This window comes from Schistocerca nitens, chromosome 9, assembly GCF_023898315.1.
Source record: "Schistocerca nitens isolate TAMUIC-IGC-003100 chromosome 9, iqSchNite1.1, whole genome shotgun sequence".
Lineage (NCBI taxonomy): Eukaryota > Metazoa > Arthropoda > Insecta > Orthoptera > Acrididae > Schistocerca > Schistocerca nitens.
Genome location: NC_064622.1, coordinates 429,058,206 through 429,084,102, shown reverse-complemented (window position 1 = coordinate 429,084,102; position 25,897 = coordinate 429,058,206). Strand labels below are relative to the sequence as shown.

At 42.7% G+C, this 25,897-nt stretch overlaps 1 protein-coding gene across 1 annotated transcript in view; it reads left to right on the top strand.

Annotated features, from left to right (window-relative positions):
* The window catches only part of LOC126203054 (calcium/calmodulin-dependent protein kinase kinase 1), a 540,044-nt gene that overhangs the window by 506,688 nt on the left and 7,459 nt on the right, over positions 1-25,897 (top strand). Inside the window, exons 8-9 of the mRNA XM_049937293.1 lie at positions 12,084-12,277; positions 19,872-20,087. Coding sequence (XP_049793250.1) covers positions 12,084-12,277; positions 19,872-20,087 — 410 coding nt within the window. The remainder of the gene's footprint in view (positions 1-12,083; positions 12,278-19,871; positions 20,088-25,897) is intronic.

The following is a 25,897-nucleotide window of genomic DNA, read 5'->3' as shown; positions in this document are numbered from 1 at the left end:
TTAATGTTGCATATCTTGCGCATGGACTACTCAGTTTGTATATTTTGCTTACTTTTTCATAGTTCCACACAACTTCTTCCTGTTTTCTCTATTGATCTGTGTTCAGTTTTTCAAGGCCTATCCACTGTGTCAATTTATAACTAAAGTTGAGGGGGGGTGCGATGGGGAGGTTCCCTTGTGAGAATGAGAATACGCTTTGGCGAACGGGCCAGGTAATCTTGCGCGAGCAGAACGCCGCACTCAGTGAATTGTGGCATTTCAGCTGAAACTAAAGCACCATTAGGGACGCATTAAAGATGGCTGTGGAACAGTAGAGTAACACTACGAAGGACAATCACGACCAGTGATCGGGTCCACATCATCACTTTATGAGCAGAAGCAAGCTTGTCTACCAGGGAAGTTGCTCGATGTGTGCACACAAGTCAGAGATGTCGTGTAGACAGGCAACCGTTTTCAATTCAAAGGCTGTGAAGAGGACTTACACTGAACAGGCCTCCCACTTTCATGACTTTTGTGTCAAAGGAACCTGGGCGGATTTCTTCGGAACTGAACTAGGCATCCGAAGAGACTGCGGGATGTCATGTATCCCATCAAACTGTTACGAGACGATTGCGTGATGCGAATCTTCATTCCTGATTATGGTGGTGGTGATGAAAATGATGAGCATCACGTCGTCCATCACAACACTGTGCCATCCCTTACAGATGGTAGAGAAATGCTGCAGACTGCAAACCCCAAGACTGGCATTGGGTGTTGTTTACAGGCGAAACACAGATCTGTTTGTACCCTGATAATCGCAATCAGAGCGTCTGGAGACAACTTGGTAATATCAAATGCCTCCAGCAACATGTCCAACATGTGCAAGAAGATGGTGCAGCAGACATATTCTGGGGTGGCATTGCATGGGGCCACCATACACCTGTCGTGGTTGTTGGGGACTACCTCGCTGCCAAGCTTTTGGTGGAAGTTTCATCTTGGTCAATAATTAACTCTCGTGATCATCGTGCTATTCTCGTGAACACCTCCCTTCGGTGATCTGAGATCAGCGCAAAGGAGTGGCCTATCTGTTCCTTGGACGTGAACCCCATCGAACATATGTGGGATCCGTTGAAGCAGGCTATTTCTAGACGTAGGCAACGACTACATACTCTATGGTACGAAGAATCGCCATTGAAGTTTGGGATAACTGGGACTAGTCCTGCCGTGGCAATCTCGTCTTTGGTATGCCACGTCAAATTCATGCCTGCAACCGAATAATCAAACGTTTCACCACGCATTGACTTAGCTCAGCAGTGCTGCCAACCCCCTTACCGCGCCCTCTCTGTCCCTCCACCTTCCCATGGGAAACAATATTTTGTCGTTACACACGTTTCCTTTTTTTATTTGATGGTATGGACACAACGCAGTGAATATTGATAAATATATACACATGCCTCAGACCTAGCTTTTGTTTCAGGTGCAATGAATTCAGAAATAAACGGGTGACGAAAAACATTTGTCGATGTTGTATATAGCGATAACTTCATGTCCAAAGGCCATGAGCCTAAAAGTAATTAAATGATTTTAAAAAATATCTCTGTTGATGTTAGTTGCCGTTGCAACCAACTTACTGATGTGCACACCGTTTTGTGATGAAGTTACGTGCAATACGTCAGAGCAACCATGCAGTAATCGGTCGCAAACAAAACATCTAATGAAAGAGAGAAAATGAAATTCAACTAACCTCTTGTCTTGCTGGGAAGTTCCGCCAATACAATTTGTAGAAATGACCATAAAAATTAGTAGAAATTTCCGACATACATTGCGTTCATTACATTGTATTACCTTGGTTACAATAAACTTCTGATGGAATAAATTTAGAACTGTTTTTCATCTTTTAGTACCTCTAGACGAAAATATGCTTATAGTCGTCTTGTCTAGTCGCGTTTTAGTGCACGGGTAACTAATTGCAAAATGGTTAAGAATCCAAAAACAAAAAATTAATTTCCACTCTAATAACATCAAAAATATTTTTAATTGAAAGAATCTACTCATATGTTACAAAATGACTGTCACCAACCGCCGGTTGCAGGTAGCCTACATATAGGCTTCCACGAGTAAAAAAAAAATTTATTGTAATTATTTCGTATAATTATTGACCAACTTTAAAAACAGAAAATGCCGCCATACTCTACTCAGTAAGATACTAATCTTACGCTCTATGTTTGACACAGTAAGACAAGCATTCAAATCTCATTCTGGAGACAAGCATTCAGTTTGAATCTGTGTTTATGCCTTGAGGCTGCGTAACTGACCGCGCACTTATATTCATCCAATATTTGGGAATGTGACCACTTAGTGACCTCCAAGAAACCTTACACATAACAAACTTTTTCTCACTGACAGCCCTTGTAATATAAGGAATGGAAACAAGTTTATCCTCTATTACATTTTCACTTTCATGCAGTAGAACTATCACATTGCCCATGACGTTTTAACTTATTCCTTCATTACCACCAAATCTATTCACAACAAAGTGTATCCTCATAGACCACTGAATGTACCTGCCAAATTATGTCATCACATGACACATAGTTCAGGAGATTTGATGTCATAAACATTGGCACGAGTGAAAAATTGAATTTTGGCTTAAACTGGAGATCACAGTGCCCAGACTATACTGATCTTGTGTTTAATAATGAGAGCACTTAGCGACTTCCAACTCTCCTTAAACATAATTTCGAACAACTAAAATTTTTCTAGCTTATGTTCTTGACGCCAAGTAGTTAACACGGTAACTCATTTAAAAAGTTATCAGCAGTTCGAAGCTGCTTTGTAAATGGGATTTCGATTATTTAAAGAATCTGCGAGGGTAAGAGAAGGAGGTGGGCGGAGTTGAGGTGTTATGGGTGATAAATATGAGGAGATTCCTCAGCTACAGTAAAACTCCAATACTCATGATGATACAAATTATCTTTCAGTTATACATGAATTTTCTTACAACGTCCCATTTAACATATTTGCTAATATCATTCACCTTAATATATACAGTAATTACAGTCAGTACAAATAATCTCTACTTTCTTACAATTCTTATCCTGTAGAAATCTCACAAACAAAAGAGAGGCTTTTGAAAAACCCCATTTTAAAAACTGCTATTCAACGATGATATTTTACAAAAATTGCTAATCACTCAGTCAGTGATACTGATGGTTCTTCTCTGAGATTTTTTCCTTCTTAAACGAGACAGTTGTCGCTGGTCAATTTTTACCACTTGACATCTGGCGACAGAAAACATATTGGCGGGTTCCTTGCAGCGCCGCTAGAATGCGCCATCGTTTGATTGTTTATGTTGTTATACATGAAAGTGAAAGACGTTGCAACAGAATCAGCAGATGTTGCTAGCAGCTCATATCCAGCTTTAAATTTAATTTAACTCCAACAAAAAGTCTCTGTTCCAGATGTTTTGGATAGTCAAAGAGCACACATATAAGATCAATTACAAAACCCAAAAAATGATACACAAATGAGGTCAAATGAAGGTGCTATACCAGTGGACAAAAATGTACTTTACAGTGCGTGGATCTTAAGTATGATACGTTTATACATATATACGTAGCCCTACACGTGAGAGCACTTCATACACAGGTCAATGAAGAAAGACAATGTAATGTGTATTGGAAGGAATTAGTGAACAAACGAATTGGCTAGTGGCATCTCCATGTCTTTAATCGTGCTTACCTAACATCTTGTGCTGTTCATGCCCTTTTTATGCCCTACCACTTCTGGTAACAAGTTTAAACACGAACAACATTAACGAGCTCTGATGACTGCTCTTCCTCTGAAACACAATCTCATTCGCATATCCCCTGATTGTGGTATACGTGAACTATTCTACATTGACAGCGAACCATGTCTTCTGGGTGCTTCACTTTCATTGTGAGGCACTGTATAACACCACGCGAAATAAGGTAAAGTAGCTCTCGCATTCCAGTGTCAGAGACAGTGGAGCACGTTTTTATTGTGATGAAAGCAGGAGTCGTTTTCCACATAGGATCTTGAACGTCATACTTCCAAGTAAACCTTCTACTTTGAACTCAATCCTCACATCATGACGTTATGGAAAAATGTCTGTTTTTGTGCTTGACTCTAGTTCTGATATAACGAAAATACGAGAGACGAAGCAGGCTTCACCCATATAGCAAAATGATCAGTTGTCAGCGTCGCAAAATTTGGTACATTTTGCTTCTAGAGTTCATTGAGCTGTAGAATCTAAATAAATGATGGGGCAGTGATTAGAATGCTGATCAACAGGAAGGGACAGCATTTTATATGATAGAAAGTACAATTCCAAATTCGACCAAAGGAAAAATCTACATCTCCTGCATGATATGGGTGCAGCAGTACAGCTCAAACATCTTATGTATATAAAGCCAGCCATCCTCCCAAAGACCTGGATTGAGTTCAGCCAAATTTGGCACAGAAACAACAGGAATCACTGTGGGGTTTATAAACTCCTAGATGCAGTAGGAGCAGAGATCTGGGCAAAAGCATGGTTTTTCAGTCCCTGGCATGTAAGCTATGCTGCATGAGAGCCATGTTGTTAGGGAAAAGTATTGGCCTGCCATATCAACCTGATGTACAGGGCAGCCTAAATGTCAGTGACTAGAAATGGTTTTTTGGGCTCTCACGAGTAGGTTGCCCTGCATGACAGGTGTGTGGTGGGAGTAGTATTGGCCTGCTTTAAGGAATTGTATTGAAGGGGCTACATGTCCCAATGAGCATATCTGGGGCCAAGTTGAGATCGATAAAGGAGGGGATGGAAAAAGTGAGAGGGAAGAGGAAATTGATAGAGAGAGGGGAGGATGGGGAGATGAATAAGGCAGGTGGAAGGTGTAGAGGGGTAGTGCACACGAGGAATAGGAAAAAGAGAGACAGAGATGGAAAGAGAGAGGGGGTGAAGGATATGGTCAGAGGAAACGAAGACATGGGCAGAGAGAGGGCTGAGGGAAATGAAAAGGAGAGGGAGAGGAGAACGTGAAGATATAGGATGGGGAGGAGATGATACATAGAAGAGGGAGGAAGAGATGGACACAGAGATGGGGAGGAGATGTGTTTAGTATATATTTCAAATGTATAATAGGATAAAACCCTGGGGGAAAAGACTAGTTGAGCAATAAATTGCAGTTGAGGTGGGAGTGGGTGCGTAGGAGAGTGGTGAATTGTAACTGAATCTGTGTATGTCACTTTATTAAAAAAAGGCAGTTTCAGTATTCATATATACGCTCAATCTGACAATAACTGTTGACCCAGGTTATCAACTAGTTTGTGTGTGTGTGTGTGTGTGTGTGTGTGTGTGTGTGTGTGTGTGTGTGTGTGTGCGAGAGAGAGAGAGAGAGAGAGAGAGAGAGAGAGAGAGAGAGAGAGAGAGGTTGAACGTAAGTATAAATATGTGTAAGTAAAATTAGTTTAACACAGTCATGAGAATAGTCAAAATATTCCAATATTTTTTATTAGACATTGTACCAAAGTTGTAAAACTGATTAGTTCCAAATCATAGAAAGACTTTTTTTTCAGTTATCACTCTTTTGACTGGTTTCATGCGGCTCATCACGAAGATTTCCTCCCCTGTGCCATTGCAGCCACCGTCGTCAATTACTCGCTGGATGTATTCCAATCTCTGTCTTCCTCTACAGCTTTTTCCCTCAATAGTTCCCTCTAGTACCATGGAAGACATTGCCTGATGTCTTAACAGATATCCTATCTCCTGTCTCTTCTCCTTGTCAGTGTTTTCCACACATTCCTTTCTTCTCCGAGTCTGCGCAGAACCTCGTCATTCCTTACCTTATCAGTCCACCTAATTTCCAATATTCGTCTGTAGCACCACATCTCAAATGCTTCGATTCTCTTCAGCTCCTGTTTTCCCATAGTCCATGTTCCACAGCCATACAATGCTGTACTCCAAACGTACATTCTCAGACATGTAATCCTCAAATTAAGGCCTATGTTTGTAACTAGTGGACTTCTTTTGGCCAGGAATGTCCTTTTCTGACAGTGGAAGACTGATATTGGTGTCCTCCTTGCTCCGTCCATCATTGGTTATTTTCCTTCCTAGTGGCAGAATTCATCTACTTCGTGACCATTAAGTCTCTCGTTGTTCTCATTTCTGCTACTTCTCATTACTTTCATCTTTCTTCGATTTACTCTAAATTCATATTCTGTACCCATTAGACTATTCATTCCATTCAGCAGATCCTGTAGTTATTCTTTACTTACATTGAAGATAGCAATGTCTTCAGCGAATCATTGATAGCCTTTCACCTTGAATTTTAATTCCACTCGTAATAATAAGACTCCTGTTTCTTCTTCTATCACATGAGACAAATCTTCCCCCTCATAGAGGTCTTCTGTGTACTCTTTCCACCTACATGCTCTCTCCTCGCATTTAAGAGCGGAATTCCAGTTGCGTTCTTAATGTTACCACCCTTGCTTTTAATTTCACCAAAGGTTATTTTGAATTTCCTATACGCAGAGTCAGTCCTTCCGATAGTCATTTCTTTTTCGATTTCTTCACATTTTTCATGCAACCATTTCATCATTGCATCCCTGCGTTTCCTATTTATTTCAATCCTCAGCGATTTGTATTTCTGTGTTCCTGAATTTCCCTGAATATTTTTGTACTTCCTTCTTCCGTCGTTCAGCTGAAGTATTTCTTCTGTTGGCCATGGTTTCTTCGCAGTTTGTATCTATGTTTTTCTTTCCAACTTCATGATTGCCTTTTTTAGGGATATCCATTGTTCTTCAACTGTACTGCTATTGGGTCATTTCCTATTGCTGTATCAATTGCCTTAGAGAACTTCAAGCGTATCTCGTCATTGCTTAGTACTTCCATATCCCACTTCTTTGTGTATTGATTCTTCGTGACTAATCTCTTAAACTTCAGCCCACTCTTCATCACTACTACATTGTGATCCTGGGTACTACTTTCAATCCAGTATCGGATTTCGGCGGAAACTTTGTCTGATCATTATAAAATCTAACTGAACTTTTCGTCTATCACCCGGCCTTTTACAAGTATACTTCCTCCTTTTCTGATTCTTGAACAGAGTATTCGCTATTATTAGCTGAAATTTATTACAGAACCCATTTACTCTTTCTCCTCTCTCATTCCTTGTCCCAAGCCCATATTCTCTCGTAAACTTCCCTTCTACTCATTCCCCTACAACTGCATTCCAGTCCCTCATAACTGTTAGGGTTTCATTTCCCTTTACGTACTGTTTTCGATATTCTCATATACTTTCTCTATCTCTTCATCTTCAGCTTGCGACGTCGGCATGTATACCTGAACTGTGGTTGTTGGTGTTTATTTGCTGTCGACTCTGATAAGAACAGCCATATCACTGAACTGTTCACAGTAACACACTCTCTGCCCTACGTTCCTATTCATAACGAATCCTGCTCCCGTTATAGCGTTTTCTGCTGCTGTTGATATCACCCTTATCAGAAATCCTTGTCTTCTTTCCATTTCACTTCACTGACCCCTATTATATCTAGATTGAGCCTTTGCATTTCCCTTTTCTGGTTTTCTAGTATCCTTACCACGTTCAAGTTTCTGACATTCCACCGCCCGACTCGTACAATGTTATCCTTTCGTTGGATTTTCAACATTTTTGTCGTTACCACTTCCCCCTTGAAATAATAATGATATTCCATGAAACATGCACATAACTGATCAAAACTGCTCTCAGAAATAATGGTCCTCAAGTGAAAAGCTGCACAGTGCTTTTTTCGTCACAAAAAGATGTCGGATTAAGCCTCCTTTCGTATCATCGGGAAGACTGACAAAAGAGGAAGTGATCATGAGATAAAGATGAACCGGAAGAGTAGCTAGAAAGCCTGAGAAGCGAAATGAAGATGCTGAATGTAACATAGTAGGGACAAGTGAAGTGAAATGGATTTTTTCAGCCGAATGTACGGTAATATTAATTTCATCAGAAAATGGCACAACAGGAGTAGGATTCGTTATAAAAATGAATGATATGAAAGAGTGATTTAGTGTCAACAGTTTTCATCCTGTAAGATGTCTCTAGTACTATAGACGTTATTTTCTGTTGTCCCAAACAACATCCTGCTACCGTTTTCCACAAGGACCACCATTCTCCCCTCATTGTCTTTCCTTGCGCTCACCAAAGGTGCCTTCGTCGGCGAGTTTGAGTGCTTCAGTTAAATTAAAAAGTAAATATCATGTTCCGACAAAGGGTGATCCATCATCTTTTCTCCTTTGTAGCAAGGAAGAACGTAATAGAGAAATAAGTGGCATGAAATAAAATTATAATTGCTCCTCAGAGTTCATGTGCCGTGACGGGAATTCCTTTTTGAGGACTGAAACCTTCATTATGTGTAGCAGGAATAGAATGTGGTTTCTTCATAATGCAAATTTAGATACAAATATCTTGACGTACTGTTCTTCTTAACGCAAAATAACAGAACGAAGGACAGAACGCAGTTGCCAGCAGATGGTTGAACTAACAGTCCGTCATTAGAGTTTAAAGCCTGGAGTTACTTGGGTTCAGACGGAAAAATAAAATATTCATTAGACGCTGTACAAAAATTGTAATCGTTATCCAAGCACTTCGTCGGAAACATTTTACTGTGGATAGCAACATAATTATTAGAATTATATATTAACACCTTCAGCTGCTGACGGGCGTTCATATGTGTCCACGGGGACAGGTGAAAATGTGTGCACCGATCGGGACTCGAACCCGCGATCTCCCACTTACATGACAGACGCTCTATCCATTTTTTTTTAAATCTCATTTTCTTCGCTTTTGTTCGTTGCATCTTCTCGGGGCGGACGTCGTAAGACATCCGTTTAAGTTCGTTGTTGATCGATTAACTCAGTTTTATGTTATTGCAGAGGACAGCTAACCCTCTGACCGAACACGCTGAGCTACCATGCCGGCAGTCCATCTGAGCCACCGAGGGCACAGAGTGACTTTTTCTTTAGAGAGTATTTTTCTCTTTACTTCTGCCAGTCTCCCTCTTAAACCCACCTTATTTCGTCCGCCAAGCATTATTTTGTTGGCCATCAGTGCTCAATTCGAAGCGGTACTTGTCACTGAAGACAATTCCTTTCCAGTCAATGAGATTCCGGGCCGAAGACATATCTGGAGATGCTCCAGGCAGCGGTGGGATATCACCCTGGTTGCCAGCCGCGGTGGTCGAGCGGTTCTAGGCGCTTCAGTTCGGAACCGCGCGACTGCTAGGTCGCAGGTTCGGATCCTGCCTCAGGCATGGATGTACGTAACGTCCTTATGTTAGTTAGGTTTAAGTAGTTCCAAGTTCTAGGGGACTGATGACCTCAGATGTTAAGTCCCATAGTGCTCAGAGCCATTTGAACCATTTTTGACCCAGTCTCCCGCCATACGGCCTGACAACCAGAACTGGGATGCCATTTCATTTCACAGCATGATCTTTGGTTGTCATCCACGGAGGCCTTACAGCAAGGTGGGAAACGACAGCTGCTATCTTCACAATAATAATGTGCTCCACTGTCTCTGACACTGGAATGCGAAAGCTACTTTACCTTATTTCGGGTGATGTTATATACTGCCTCACAAAAAAAGTGAAGCACCCAGAGGATTATGGTCTGCTATAAATGTAGAATAGTTCACGTATACCACAATCAGGGGGTATGCGAATGCAATTGTGTGTGAGAGGTAGAGTAGTCAACACAGCGCATTAATGTTGTTTTTGTAGGGCATAAAAAGGGCATGAACAGCACAAGATGTTAGGTAATCCCCATTGCCACTAGCCAATTTGCCAGCTGGAGTGGCTGGTAAATCCACAACGACTCTTTCGAATTTTTTTTCTTTATTGTGATTTCATTCCCCTTCCCCATATGGGTCAGGGGAGGGCTGTCAGCGGCACAATCCGCCGCTCTTCAGCCGAGTGACACGACAACTAAAACAAGAATAAAATGATACATACAAAAGGAGTTAAAAAAGGGAACATAAAACAGAGTAAGGGGAGAAAATGGAGTTAAAAATACACTAACATGGAGACGTTAATGGGGGACAGTTAAAAAAGTCACCAGAAAGTTAAAAAACACAGTTGGCGATTCTTAAAACACAGAGAAGACACTGAATGCGCATGCACAGATTAAAAGTTGGCCACAGTATTAAAAACACTCTGAAACAACACACTTAAAACCCACTTGGAGCACACATGACGAAGAATAAAACTACCAGTTGGGACCTGCTGAGGGAAAGGTCAGAGAGGATGGAAAAGGAGGGGAGAGCATGGAGCAGCTGGGGAAGCAGCGGGATGAAGAGAGGAGGGGCAACCTACGAAGAGGTAGAAATGTGGGGCGGGAGAGGAAGAAGGAAGACAGGGCAGGAGGGAGCGCAGAGACACTGAAAGGAGGCACAAGAGATGGATGGGGAGTAGGAGGGGGAAGCCGCTCAGGGGGAGGGAGGGGGAGGAGAGGGAGCCCTGAGGAGGGGGCAGGAAGAGGGGATTAGAGTTGGTAGGAAGGGTAGATGTCAGGGTAAAGCTCATCATCCGGGAGGGGTAGATGGTGGAAGTTGTTTTGGGAAAGGAGATGGTGTGGAGATGGAGAGAGGGAGGGACACAACGTTACCGTTGTTACCTTTACAGGCGTGGCAACTGGTTAGGGGTGGAGAGGAAGGGAGTCACCAGGGGGTGAGGGGGATCAAGGCGGCGGACAATATATAGTGCGCGGATGTGTTCAAGGAAAAGGAGAAGGTGAGGTCGTGGAGGATGCGCGTGGGGGACGGAAGGCAGATGCGGAAGGTGATGCGGAGCACATGGCATTCGAGGATTTGGAGGGCTATATAGAACCGGGGAGGGGCGGAAATCCAAGCGTCGCTGGCATAAAGGATGGGGCGGATCATGGATTTGTAGGTGTGAAGGATTGTGGAAGGATGCAGACCCCACGTCCGGCCAGACAGGAGTTTCAGGAGGCGGAGGCGGTTGTGAGCTTTGTTTTGGATGGTAAGGAGATGGGGAGTCCAGGTGAGGTGGCGGTCGAGTGTGAAGCCAAGGTATTTGAGGGTAGGAGTGAGGTGGATAGGACGGCCTTAAATGGTGAGGTAGAAACCATGGAGGCGGAAGGAGTGGGTGGTGTGGCCTATGATGATCGCCTGGGTCTTGGAGGGATTAACACGGAGGAACCACTGGTTGCACTAAGCGGTGAATTGGTGAAGGTGGGTTTGGAGGGTACGTTGGGACCATTGAAGGGTAGGATAAAGAGCTAGGAAGGCAGTGTCATCAGCGAACTGGAGAAGATGAACAGGAGGGGGAGGTTTGGGCATATCAGCAGGGTACAGGAGATAGAGGAGAGGGGAAAGGACAGAACCTTGGGGCACGCCGGCAGAGGGGTAGAAAGTACAGGAGTTGGAAGTGTGGATATTCACATAGGAGGGACGATGGGAGAGGAAGGAAGCAACGAGACGGACGAAGTTGATGGTCTGGAGTTTGAAACTCTTTCGAAAAATTTTACCGACTATTTGAACATTTTGTCCGATCCGGACTGCCGATGACGCTCATGGACGTGGATCATCTTCAGTGATCTCTCTGCCCTCAGGGAACTTCGCATACCACTTAAAAGCATTATCATAAACCGTTTGTAACACTTCAAAGTGTCTGTGGAACTTTTGCCCAATTTAAAACAAAAGTTATTGTTTGCGTGTTGTTCCTTTGCTCTCTTCGCGGCTGATATTCAAAACATGCTGTTGTTACGAGCAGTCTGTGATGCCAGCGCTGTTAAATCTAAAACGAGAGGTAGTCGAAACTCCACGCTGGTGAATTCATGTTTCCGTTCACAGATGGCGTTAGTAGTTACGCCAATGTAAAATACGGGCTGTGAGCAATCGCCTGGCATTCATGGTCATGACCTCCGTCAACGGTGGAGAACCATGTAACGGCTTGGTACCGATTCAATAACTTTGCAAAATGGACCAGTATGATCTCATAAGAGAGTGCCTAATATATAATCTGATGAGCTTAAAATCTTCGCATGTTGTTGCTTTTGAGGGTGAGTGACGTCACGGAGGCTGAAGGGCAGGTCGATGTTGCAGTGCACTACCAGCGCATCGTGCACCGCGACATCAAGCCGTCCAACCTGCTGCTGGGCGAGGACGGGCGCGTGCAGATCGGCGACCTGGGCGTCTGCAACGAGTTCGACGGCGCCGACGCGTCGCTCAGCAGCACTGCTGGCACGCCAGCCTTCATGGCGCCAGAGGCCATCACTGGCGCCAGTTTCAGCGGCAAGGTACAGTACGCTGTTGCAAGGGTCCACACAGAGTGCCGGGAAGGTCTTTCCCAACGCTTCCTTAAACTACTCATGATTTGTGTTATTGGGGCCCGAAAAATATTGCCTTACCAGTAATACAAAGGTGGGCACGAATGTAGCTTTCGCATGATTTGTCACAGCCAGGTCACATTGTTGGATGAAATTTAAACCACACATAGAGCAGCTACAGGACAGTACTGAAGATTACTGAAAAAGAAATACACAACTAGACAGACAGAAATGGCAATTTTTAAGATTCAGATTAAAACGGGGCGTCGAACCGAGTACTGAACTCGGTACTTTCGCCTTAAGTAGGCTAGTGCACTACCAACTGAGCAACACAAGCACAGCTCACGATCTGCCCTTCCAGCTTTACATTCGCCAGAAGCTCGTATCCCACCTTCCACATCAGCGCACACTCCGCTGCAGAGGGAAATTTTTTATTGTAAGATAATAATTACTTTGAAGTCACAAACTTTACAATGGTCCTCCGGGCATTACAGTGGACGGGACTTGATTCTTAAAGGGCCTTGTGGTCACCACCGACAGCGGTGCGTGCTCTGAGATGGTGAGGAGTTCCTCCACCTGCACAGTTCACAACTGCTTGTTGTTGGTGTATGTAGACTTGCTGCAAAAGGTCCCCCCAACGCATCCCACACTTTCTCGCTGGGGTTTAAGTCAGGGAAATGGCAGGCTAGGCCATTCACCAGACATTCCCTGGTTCCAACAGCATCTCCACCGCGCATTTCGATACGGTCGCCCATTGTCTTACACAAATTGAAGTCATACCCAAAGGCACCTCCGGAAAAGCGTGTATGTAGGAGGAGGACAGTGTCACAATAACCCTGGCTGGTGAGGGTACCGTGTTCAAACATTTGGAGGTCAGTAGGCCCATGAAATATTATACGAGGGTCACGCCAAAAGAAATGCACACCATTTTTGTAAAAACACAGTTTTCATTCTGCATGTGTGAAAGTTTTACAGTGTGTAGATACATCCTTCCCGCTTGTTTTCAAACTTAGTTCAACCTGTTCCCATGAGTGGCGCCGTCACAGCATGTCTTCAAGTTTGCTGCTACACTTGACGTTCGTCAGAAGCAACGTGAAGTCATACAATTCCTGTGCTGTGAAAACGAGACAGTGGGAAACATCCACAAGAGGTTGAAAAAGGTGTATGGAGAAGCTGCTGTCAATCGGAGTACAGTTTTAATCTGGTGGGCAGGCAGGTTACGTGATGAAAGCGGGCACGGAAATATTGAGGATTGTCCTCGCAGCGGCTGGCCTCGTACTGCACACACTCCAGACCATGTGGAGAGAGTTAACGAATTGGTGACTGCTGACAGAGGCATCACAGTGAACGAATTGTCACGCTACGTTGGGATAGGGGACGGAAGTGTTTGCAGAATACTGAAAGCGTTGGCGTTAAAAAAGGTTTGTGCCAGGTGGGTTCCCAGGATGTTACCAGTGACTCACAAAGAAACAAGAAAAACGGTATGCAGCGAACTTTCGGAACAGTACGAGAATGGTGGAGATGAATTTCTTGGAAGAATTGTGACAGGTGATGAAACGTGGCTCCATAATTTTTCACCATAGACGAAGAGGCAATCAATGGAGTGGCATCATGCAAATTCACCCAATTCAAAACCACACCTTCTGCTGGAAAAGTTATGGCTAAGGTGTTTTTCGATTCCGAAGGACTCTTGCTTGTGGACATCATGCCAAGTGGAACCATCGTAAATTCTGATACATACATGACGGCACTGAAGAAACTTCAAGCTTGACTGGGTCGTGTTCGACCACATAGGCAAAACCAGAATGTTTTGCTGTTGCACGACAATGCAAAAAACCATGGAAGCGATCACAAAACTCGGATGGACAACACTGAAACCCCCGCCTTACAGTCCTGACCTGGCTCCATGCGACTATCATCTCTTTGGGAAACTGAAAGACTCTCTTCGTGGAACAAGGTTTGAGGATGATTACTCCATTGTGAAGGCTGCCAAACAGAGGCTCCAACAGTCTGGTCCAGAATTTCACCATGCGAGTATACAGGCGCTGGTTCCAAGATGGCGTAAGGCAGTTGAGAGGGATGGAAATTATGTGGAGAAATGAAAATATTGTTTCTAAAGGACGTATCTACACACTCTGAAACTTTCAAAAATGTAGAGTAAAAGATAGGTTATAAAAATATAGTGTGCATTTCTTTTGAAGTGACCCTCGTACATCCCCAGACTATGATACCTGTTCCACCACAACGATCGTGATCCACAATGCTGGACTTCCCGTCGTATAGCGAGAGGTGGCAACATGTAATGCACCCAGGAACATTGTTGAACATGGTAGTTCTGGTGGTCCAGGTATTACGGGGTGGACAAGAACAGTGTTGCATGGGAGTACTAACTTCGAGATCATTGAACACGGTGCACTCAACGTTACTGTGACTGTACTCCTCCCTCATGTGAGGCTTTTCAGAGGTGCGTTGTACACTGACTTACTTTTTATGGGCGACGACGCGGTCACCCCAGGTGGAGCAGCTGTTGGAACGAGAGGATATTCGGTAAATGGATTGACCTCCCCATCACCCCCGACTTAAATCTCATTGATCACGTGTGGGATGCGTTGGGGAGAAGCATTGCGTCACGTCCACATCCACCAATGGCCATGCAGCAGTTGTCACTGCGTTGGTGGAGAAATGGAACGCCGCACCACGAGAACTGGTTATCAACTTTGTGGACAGTCTGGAAGGACACTGCAAAGCACGCGGTGTCGTCCGTGGAGACCGCACTCCATATTGAGAGCCTATTCCCACCTTTTGTAATGTCCAAGGGGCCATTATAAATCGTGGTGGCTGCAGCGCAATTATTGTCTTTGAATAAAAGTGTCATTCCTGTTCGTCTCATTGCGGTTTTATTTCAGTTACCTTATGTACTTCACTGTGGCAGCTCTTTCTGTGTATAGTCCGTTACAACAAGCAGTGTTGCTTGGCAGTGACTCGTCATACGAAGTTACATTCATCTTTTAGTGTTGCGCACCTCGTGGTATTTCTTTCTTCGCATTTTATAGTGTAACCATGTTGTTGTTGTGGTCTTCAGTCCTGAGACTGGTTTGATGCAGCTCTCCATGCTACTCTGTCCTGTGCAAGCTTCTTCATCTCCCAGGACCTACTGCAACCTACATCCTTCTGAATCTGCTTAGTGTATTCATCTCTTGGTCTCCCTCTACGATTTTTACCCTCCACGCTGCCCTCCAATGCTAAATTTGTGATCCCTTGATGCCTCAAAACATGTCCTACCAACCGATCCCTTCTTCTAGTCAAGTTGTGCCACAAACTTCTCTTCTTCCCAATCCTATTCAATACCTCCTCATTAGTTATGTGATCCACCCATCTAATCTTCAGCATTCTTCTGTACCACCACACTTCGAAAGCTTATATTCTCTTCTTGTCCATACTAGTTATCGTCCATGTTTCACTTCCATACATGGCTACACTCCATACAAATACATTCAGAAACGACTTCCTGACACTTAAATCTATACTCGATGTTAACAAATTTCTCTTCTTCAGAAACGCTTTCCTTGCCATTGCCAGTCTACACTTTATATCCTCTCTACTTCGACCATCCTCAGTTATTTTGCTCCCCAAACAGCAAAACTCATTTACTACTTTAAGCGTCTCATTTCCTAATATAATTCCCTCAGCATCAGCCGACTTAATTCGACTACATTCCATTATCCTCGTTTTGCTTTTGTTCATATTCATCTTATATCCTCCTTTCAAGACACTGTCCATTCCGTTCAACTGCTCTTCCAAGACCTTTGCTTTCTCTGACAGAATTACAATGTCATCGGCGAACCTCAAAGTTTTTATTTCTTCTCCATGGATTTTAATACCTACTCAGAATTTTTCTTTTGTTTCCTTCACTGCTTGCTCAATATACAGACTGAGTAACATCGGGGAGAGGCTACAACGCTGTCTCACTCCCTTCCCAACCACTGCTTCCCTTTCATGCCCCTCGACTCTTATAACTGCCATCTGGTTTCTGTACAAGTTGTAAATAGCCTTTCGCTCCCTGTATTTTATCCCTGCCACCTTTAGAATTTGAAAGAGAGTATTCCAGTCAACATTGTCAAAAGCTTTCTCTAAGCCTACAAATGCTAGAAACGTAGGTTTGCCTTTTATTAATATATTTTCTAAGATAAGTCGTAGGGTCAGTATTGCCTCACGTGTTCCACCATTTCTATGGAATCCGAACTGATCTTCCCCGAGGTCGGCTTCTACCAGTTTTTCCATTCGTCTGTAAAAAATTCGAGTTATTATTTTCCAGCCGTGACTTATTAAACTGATAGTTTGGTAATTTTCACATCTCTCAACACCTGCTTCTTTGGGATTGGAATTATTATATTCTTCTTGAAGTCTGAGGGTATCTCGCCTGTCTCATACGTCTTGCTCACCAAATGGTAGAGTTTTGTCAGGACTGGTTCTCTCAAGGCTGTCTGTAGTTGTGTAACCACAAAGTTTTAAGTATCGCATCGAAAAATTAGAGTCAAGTAATTTTTTTGTTGATTGAAGGTAAGTGTCCTCAGTCCTGGTAGGCTTTGCAATCGTCGCCACCACAGTACCTTAGCAAACCACTAGAGCAACCAAAACAAAACGGCGTAGCGTTGATCGAGTAGAGTATCCTGTCGTAATTCGTTTTCTGCGGTTAGAGAATTGTTGCAGCGGCGTGCTACGGTACTGTGGTAGTGACAGTTGCAATGTGTACCAGGGCTGCAGACCTGTACGATAGGATTTCAGGAAGTAAGTGTGGTGCATTGAGATACCACACAAGAAGACTATGCGACAGTTGGTACCAGACGTACCGTGGATGTCCGTGCACAGCAGGAACATCGTTGAGCACAAACCCATCACGCTGCCCGCGAGACTCATTCCCCCTGGAGCGGCAGCGCCACCGGGAAGAGCGAGGCGCGTTTAAGTAACCATGTAACAGCAGAAGGGTCAGTTGCAAGTTGTAAGTTGGTCCAAGTCTTTCTTGGGAGCTCATGCAGAACGTTCGTCCCATCTTCAAGTCAAGTCTTGGAGTGAGATAGAAGCAGTAGCCGATAAAGAGACAGTGGCTGGTCTCCAGTAGAAACAGAACAATGAACAGAATGATCATGTATGAGCAGAGACCGCCTGCCTACACATTTAAGTGAGTACCGCTAGTTTGGAACTGTTGTTCGAAGCGTACATCAAGACAAAAGATTTGTTTTCTTCCTACTTATTTCAGAGACCATTATTAAGTTTGTTTCGTTGAACTGTAGTTGACGCTGGAACAGGTAGGCTGACCATGGATTCTACAACTGTTGTAGCTAGCGTTACCAAAGTTGAGTACTATATTTTACTACTCGCTATTCTGTGTTTCTTTCATTGTGTGTTTGCTGCCCCAGAGTCCACGCATCCGCATTTTAGAAGCCCGATAGTGCGTTGCATGCCTTTGTAATACTGACTTTCAAATCGTTTTTTGAAAGAAAAACACCTGAATACAGTATATTTTCGTTACCTTAGAGCTAGTGGGATGGGGGAGGAGGGGCAGTGCCCCCTCCTTCCCCCTTGCCCATAGGTATGAGGGTCGGATTTCAGCTGAATTACAGCAACAGTATCACACACGATGGAGATGTTTACTATAGGATGTCCAACACGACGACGTCACGACGGTTTAATGCCTACAAGTGAACCGATTTTCTCAAATTTAGCTATATCTCATCACAGTTGACTTATTCGCCGCATACGATGATCAGACCCAGACGGTATCCCCGTAAGATTTTATGTTGACAATGCTACAAATGTAGCACCATTCTTATCCGTCATCTATCAGAGATCATTGGAACGGCGGAAAGTTCCACGGAAGAAGGCCCAGGTCATAGCAATCTATAAAAAGGGTAGAAAATCGAATGCACATAATTACCGGCCAATTTCACTGATATCGATTTCTTGTAGAATCATGGAACATATTTTGAGTTCAGACATAATGACCTTTCTAGACTCTGAGAAGCTCATCTGCAGAAACCAGCACGGTTTTAGGAAACAGCGGTCTTGCGATACACAGCTGGCCCTCTTTGTGTATGATATAGAACAGGCTCCAGATACCGGCTCCCAGGTTGATGCCATATTTCTCGACTTTCGAAAGGCGTTCGACTCAGTTCCGCACTGTCGCTTACTACAAAAAGTGCGCGCTTACGGTCCGTCCAATGACATATGCGATGGGATAGAAAGTTTTCTAACAGACAGGGAGCAGTATGTCGTCCTGAACGGGGTAACTTCAACAGAAATAAGAGTAACTTCAGGTGTGCCCCAGGGCAGCGTAATAGGTCCTCTGCTTTTTACGATTTACATAAACGATCAGGTTGATGGTATTGACAGCGGCCTTAGGCTGTTTGCCGATGATTCTGCAGTCTACAGAAAAGTAGTATCACACGAAAGTTTTGAACAAATCAATGAGGATTTGCAGAAAATAAATGCGTGGTGTAATGACTGGCAGTTATCTCTCAATATTAGTAAGTGCAACCTACTGCGTATAACAAGACGAAAAATGATCAGTCTTTGGAAGCGGTAACATCAGTCAAGTACCTGGGTGTGACTATTCGAAATGATCTCAAATGGAATGATCAGATTACAGAAGTAACGGGTAAGGCGAACTCTAGATTGCGGTTTATTGGTACAATCCTGAAGCGATGCAGTCCTTCAACACAGGAAACAGCTTACAATACGTTAGTTCGTCCAGTCTTAGAGTATTGTTCGTCTGTATGGGACCCTTACGAGTTGGGTCTGATTCAAGAGATTGAGAAGGTCCAAAGAAGAGCGGCAAGATTCGTCACTGGTACATTTAGCCATCGCGAGAGCGTTACGAAACACATAGAAAGTTTGAAGTGGGACACACTTGCAGATAGACGACGCGCTAAACTGAAGGAGCTGCTCACTAAATTCCGAAATCCAATCTTCGCCGAGGATGTAGAGCATATATTATAACCACCAACTTTCAAATCGCGTAATGATCATCATTCAAAGATAAGAGAAATAAGAGCTCGCACTGAGGCGTTCAGACAGTCGTTTTTCCCTCGCGCGATCCGTGAGTGGAACGGTGGTGGGGGGTGGGGGGGGGAGGAATAATATGACTTTGGCGCGAATTCTTCCCTCCGCCACACATAGCTTGGTGGCTAGCGGAGTATATATGTAGATGTAGACATTCCCCAGAGTTTGTAAAAACAGTCTCTGCACAACATTCACCATATTTGTAATAAGTTTTCACCACGGAAATATACTGATCCGTCGAGGAACGCTCCATTACTAACTGCAGAGATGCAACTTGTACAATGTTCAGTGTTGCCAAAGTACTAGAACAGAAATGGCGGGCGCTTCAATAGTTGCATTGTTCATGGGACACCTTTTAATTTCAGAAAGACTCCCAGATCTGACCACTAGATTAGAAAACGTAGACCGGTCAAGAAATCGGTGCGTCTGTAGGGTCTGGATCTGGATGAGATGGTGGCGTTGAGCTTTGCCACAGTGTACAGTGTTGGCGGTGGTGGTGTTGCAGGCGGTGGACATCTGGTCGATGGGTGTGACGCTGTACGCGTTTGTGTTCGGCGACGTGCCTTGGCGGGACGACAACGTGGTGGCGCTCTACCGCAAGATCCAGACGGAGCCCGTCCGCCTACCGCCCAGGCCGGCCATAAGCCACGACCTGGCCGACCTCATCCGCCGCATGCTGCACAAGGACCCCGAGCAGCGCATCACCCTGCCACAGATCAAGGTGAGGACTCTGCCCAACGCTCCCATACCTCTCATCCTCTCGGCCTCCCTCCCCCCTCCCTGTCCTTCTCTCTCTCTCTCTCTCTCTCTCTCTCTCTCTCTCTCATTTATAGCATTTATTCACTTTTGCTGACAGGTTCCCTGCAAACAAGCTACTAACCTCACTGCAATTGTTTGGATATTAGTTCCTTTCTACAGCGCCACTTGTCTTTGGTATTATTTTATTTACCTTTGGGTTTTTATATAGGTTATTACTTACAATGCTGCTTACATCCACTTACATTTTCGTTTATGCCTCATGACAATCATAGTTGTGTAAGGTTTCGTTGCATTTATATTTCGTACTTTTCCTGCAGCATGAGACAAATGCATGTCTTTAGCTAATTAGCTCCAGTTCTGGAATGATGTCTACATGTGTTGCTTTGCTTCCTTGTACATCGCTTTTGTACAGGTGCTATGAATCATATGTGAGCATTTGCGAGCTCTCTATCTGTTAATGGCTTCTATATTGTATTACATATTGTTATTGTATTTTCTTAAGACCACAACAATGTGCTTCATACATCTTATTTTTGACTTTCACAAATAATGCAATAGTTACAGGCACGTACAATTTTTTATCTTAATTTTTTTCAAATTTAACTTTTCATTCTGAAATCTTAATAGTCTTATCTGACCTGTACTTATTTGAGGTATATTTTTCTGTATAGATTTCTGGAGAACGGCACAAAATGCCTGTAACCAGTTAAGGAAATGAAATTTCTTTTATGCAACTAGTGGCTGATTATTTCAATAAATATTACTACAGTTGCTGAAGATGGACAAAATACTAAATGTATACATTGCTTGACAAAAAAGGTAAAGTGCCCAGAGAATGAGAAAGAAACGAAATGTGACTTCATGGGTTGAGACAATATGTGATTGTATTTAGTGATTACAAAATTGAGTCAAAGTTACAAAGACCATGTCAGTACTAGCCCACTTTTCATGATGTTGGTTCCCCCGGCATGAATCCATGGTCTGATTCAGTTGGGAATGGTGTCATAAAGACATTGTATACTCTCTTGAGGAAAACTGGCTAGTAAGTGTTGTAATCGGTCTGTTATATCATGGAAACTGGCAATGTGATAGTTTTGATGTCTTGCTGGTCACACACATGTTCTATTAGGAACAGCTGTGGATTGCTTGTTAGTCATGGGAGTACCTCAGCATCAGCAGACAGTTCATAGAGACATGTGCCATTTGTGAATCAGTGTTGTGTTGAAACATGTCACCACAATACTCCTGCATGAGAAGTAACATAAGGGAATACAGTTTGTCTGTGGCATGCCTCTGCGCCATTAGAATTCCCCTGTCACTAGCAGCTGTGACCAGAAATAATAGCTCATGGCTCCCCACACCATGATGCTGAGAGGAACACTGCTCCATGTCACAATCATGCTCATCAATGATCATCATCCAGAGTACATGAATACAACATGCTGCCATTCACCAGTGGTCCATTCTTCCTGGTTTCAGCACAACTTCAAACATAGTCATTTTGTGTTGTGGCATTAATGGCAGCCTACACATGGGGTGGTAATTTCTATTCGAGCTGTTGCTAGATTCCAACCAACAGTTAAGGATGACACAGAATGTTGCCAGGAGTCCATTTCTTGTTCTCAGATGGCTGGTGCAGATGTGAATGTGTTATGGTGCGCTCAGTCACTGCGCGGTATGGTGATATGGTGATTCCCCCTTTTTGGTTAAACATGATTGACTGGAACATTGACACCAAGTATGCCTGCCCTCACATTCCCTTGCAGTCCAATATCAAGCCATTGTCACATCTGAATGACCCATAAATCTGGGTATTGCAGGACTCAACCAGTTGGCCAAATGTAAATCCACAATGAGACCTTTGTCAAACTCTGTCAGGTGCTGGTAAAGATGTCTCAGACAAATATGTGTCATCTCCATGTCCATCATAGTGATCACTCAACATCTTATGCTCTTCACATCCTTTTTATGCCCTATCACATTTGATAAGAACACAAAACAAGTACAACAGAAATAAATTCTGGTGGCTGTTCTACGTGTCACAGAGAATGGCAGATCTAATTATTTACATATCCACATGTTCATGTGTACTACATTGCCCTGACATGTGTTCATGTTTTCTGGGTGCTTCACTTATTTAGCCAGGCAGTGTAATTAGTGTTGCCTCTTAAAGTACAGTGAAAAACTTTCAACACAAAAATGCTTAACAATGCTGTCATTCTTGCAAAATACTACCCATAAAAAATGAATGACCTGAAAGGAAGACAAGTGATGAAATTTTACTGACTGTGCATACACAACCAAGTAGCAACAGTACAAAATTATACAGGACAAGAAATTTAGTACATAGAGCTGCTACATCTGGCAGCCTCTAACCCAGTTGGGCATGGAGCTGAACTGAACTTGGGTGTCACATATGGATATGACATTCCATGCAGCTTCAATTCCACACAAGAGTGTATAGTGGCCATCGATTGTTGGTGTGCCAGTATCATGGCAGTCCATGACCAGATTTCAGTGTGTGAGAAATCTGGAGAATGTTCTGTGTAAATTACAAGCAATAATAACCAGAGTCGATAGTGTTGTGTACCCAGAGGCACTCCTATACTATCACACAAATATTTCACTCTGTATGACAATAACGAGTCCTGTTGCCAACATTTGTTCTTCTGGCAGCCTTGGCACATGGATATGTTTATTATGATGCTGTTTGCAGAACCAGGACTCATATGAGAAGATAGTGTGTTACTACTCCTGTGTCCAATGTTGTCATTGAGTCTGGCATCCTGCATTGCTTGTCATGCCTGAAACATGTGGCGCGTCTGTTGGTGAATATCGTTGGTCAGAAGCTGGTATGAAAGTTTATCTTCCCAATGTCATATCCCAGACATGCTGTATGAGCGATAAATCAGGGGACCAAACAGACCAGTCAAGGATTCTACATACTGTCAGTGCAACTCCCTTTGCTTCTGTGTCAAAGGAAATCACTGCATTACTCACCATGCTGACAGTCCTTGTTGATCCAAATGTCATCACATTATTGTGAGCACTTCTTCATATTCTTTTTATTTAGTATAAAACCCTAAGTTTCATTTGCAGCAACACACCATTCTGCTCTTCTGCCTGCCTTCCTCTTTGTTTCCAGATACGTAGAATATTCCAAATCACTCATCATTTAATACATTTATGACATCCTCATCAGTAGCACCAAACGTCCAGGGCTTCTAGTCATTTCCTCTTTTCTTTCCCTATTGTCCATATCACACACACTTAGAAAACCACACTTGAAATGCTTTCATGGTCTGTTTCCTTATTTCCAGACCGGTGCTCCAACTAGTGAGTAAAATCTTTCTAAAATAAAATGATAAATCATCTGCTGTGTTCTACTCACAATTTATTTTTGGCTACTATCATCTCTTTTTATCTTGCTTCACAAATCTTTATTCTCTTGCTTCACAAATCTTTATTCTCATACTGTATCAATTACAGAAAATTGTTTCCATTGTGCTGAGGACCTTTCCTAAATCGTCTTTCATCTCTGTGACTCTCCAGTACCTTATTCAGTAGCGGGATCCTGACCAGTGCGAAGAGCAATATTGTGGAATGATGAACCAGTCTTGATTAGTCACAGTAACTTTGTTGTCAAATTTTGATCCATGCGTCTGCACATTTCTCCTTCTTCTCACAAATTAACAACATTTAAATACAATTTCTGAATGAGAAACTTGTTATGCAATCTTACCGTATGTGTATGTCATTACATCTGCCTACTTTGTCCAAAATTGCTACATATAGTCACTTGTTTTCTGCAAACAAATTAGATCTCACAGTACTTTCCTATCAGGTATATGTGGGAAAGAGTTGATAGACTTAAGAAAACAAATTAGTATTGAATCGTCTGTAAATACAGGCCAAGAAAAGGAATGTGAGAGTGTTAAAAAGTGTTTGAAGTGAAGCTAATCAAGTTTTACCAACTATGATATCAGTAATAGATTTGTTGCAATTGATGTTGCTTACAGTAATTTCACAATAATATGTGATTAATATCTACAACAACTATGAAACTGGTTTATTTTACTGCAGCTTACTCAACAAAACCTTATGCTTTACAAATACAAATGCTTCATTCACCTTTGAGGATATTTACCCAAAATCAGTGTCATCAAAGCTAAAAAAATAAATACATAAGTAATTAAAAATAGTTAGGCAAGTATCACTGTGTCCAAGGAAGGATCAATTGATTGTAGGGTAATAATCTGTAAGGATGCAGTTCTTATGGATGTGAAGGGCTATCCTTATCTTTTATTGAGAAAGGTTTAAAACCTCAATGTTTTACATAATGAGGTGCTAACAGCTCAGGAGACAGTGGATTTACATTCACTTAGTAAAGACTTCATGAAGGAATACATCCTGATATCCTGATTGTGATGGGTAGGCCAGACAATAATATTGACACAGATCCTGGGTTCACTGTAAAGCATGGCCTCCTAAAGACAGCATCAGCAGCAAGACGTACCAGTGTTGAGTTTGTATCTTTTTAAGATGCCATGACCAATCTCTTTAAGATGCCATGACCAACCTCATTTCAACTCTTCTGTCAGGAGAGTTAATTTGGAGTTGGAACAACTGCTTATGTCGGATTCAGGGTCAGAGCAGTCTGACCAGAGTGACCAGAAATAGTGGTTGTGTGTGCATGAGTCATGCCTACATGTGTCAATGTTGTTCTTTCTTTTCTGAAGATGGTTTTGGCCAAGAGCTCAGTGTATGACAATCGATTTTTTGGGCCGGTCTGCAACTCAGCATATCTTTGTGCTGAGTAGCAATCTATCCTTTTCACAATTGTTAATATTCTGACCTGGACTGTCCATTCCTTAAATCTACATTTATTTATTAGTATGCATTGGAGGGCAGCAAAAGGAGTCCTTTATTACCTCAAGTGTACTATGAATTAGGCATTGTGTTCAACAAAGAAGATTTTAAAGATTGGCTTGTTACTGATTTTATTGACTCAAATTTTGCAGATGCTTTAACTACTAGGTTGTTACAATAGCGGAGTCCTCATCAATTGGAGAAAATAATTTTTTTTTTTCATAACCAGAGTTCTGTTACCCTGCTTACAAAGTCTTGTGGTATATTCTAGATCAAAATGTGTTCATGCTGAAGCACATTTTATTACTGAATGTGTCCAAACAAATGGGCCTGTTGTTAAGCACTTGCACTAAAAGGGAACACCTGCTGAGATATTAGTTAAACCACTTGCTAGGGAACAAGGAATGTAACTTATTGACAAGTTGAAATTGTCACCAGGTTATGTAGTAGTGTTGCTACATTGGTAATCCGGCAGCTTATTTCATCTCTGATGTAACTATATACAAGTTGCTAGACCTTTTTTTTTTAGTTCATTTGTCATCTGTTTAAATGATGTAATGTTGATGTGTGAGTATAAGTATAATGAATTACATAATCATTGTTTATCCACACCATAATAAACACCAGCACATTCTAACAAACTGTCATGAGTGGTGAACACCATTAGTTACATCTGTCAGAGCAGCATCTTGTTTTAGGGTAGGGAGAAGAGAAAAAATAAAGTTTTGAGAGAGGCTAGGATTGAAACAAATCTTCAGTTTGAGAAAGAAACTAAACAGAGTAATTCCAAAACACTGCATTGGCACAATAGAGCACTTTCTGTCATGTGCCTCAATATAAAATGCTAAATGGTTTTGAGACATGTCTAGTGCAGTTGAGCTTTAGTGAATTTTTGGAAAGCTG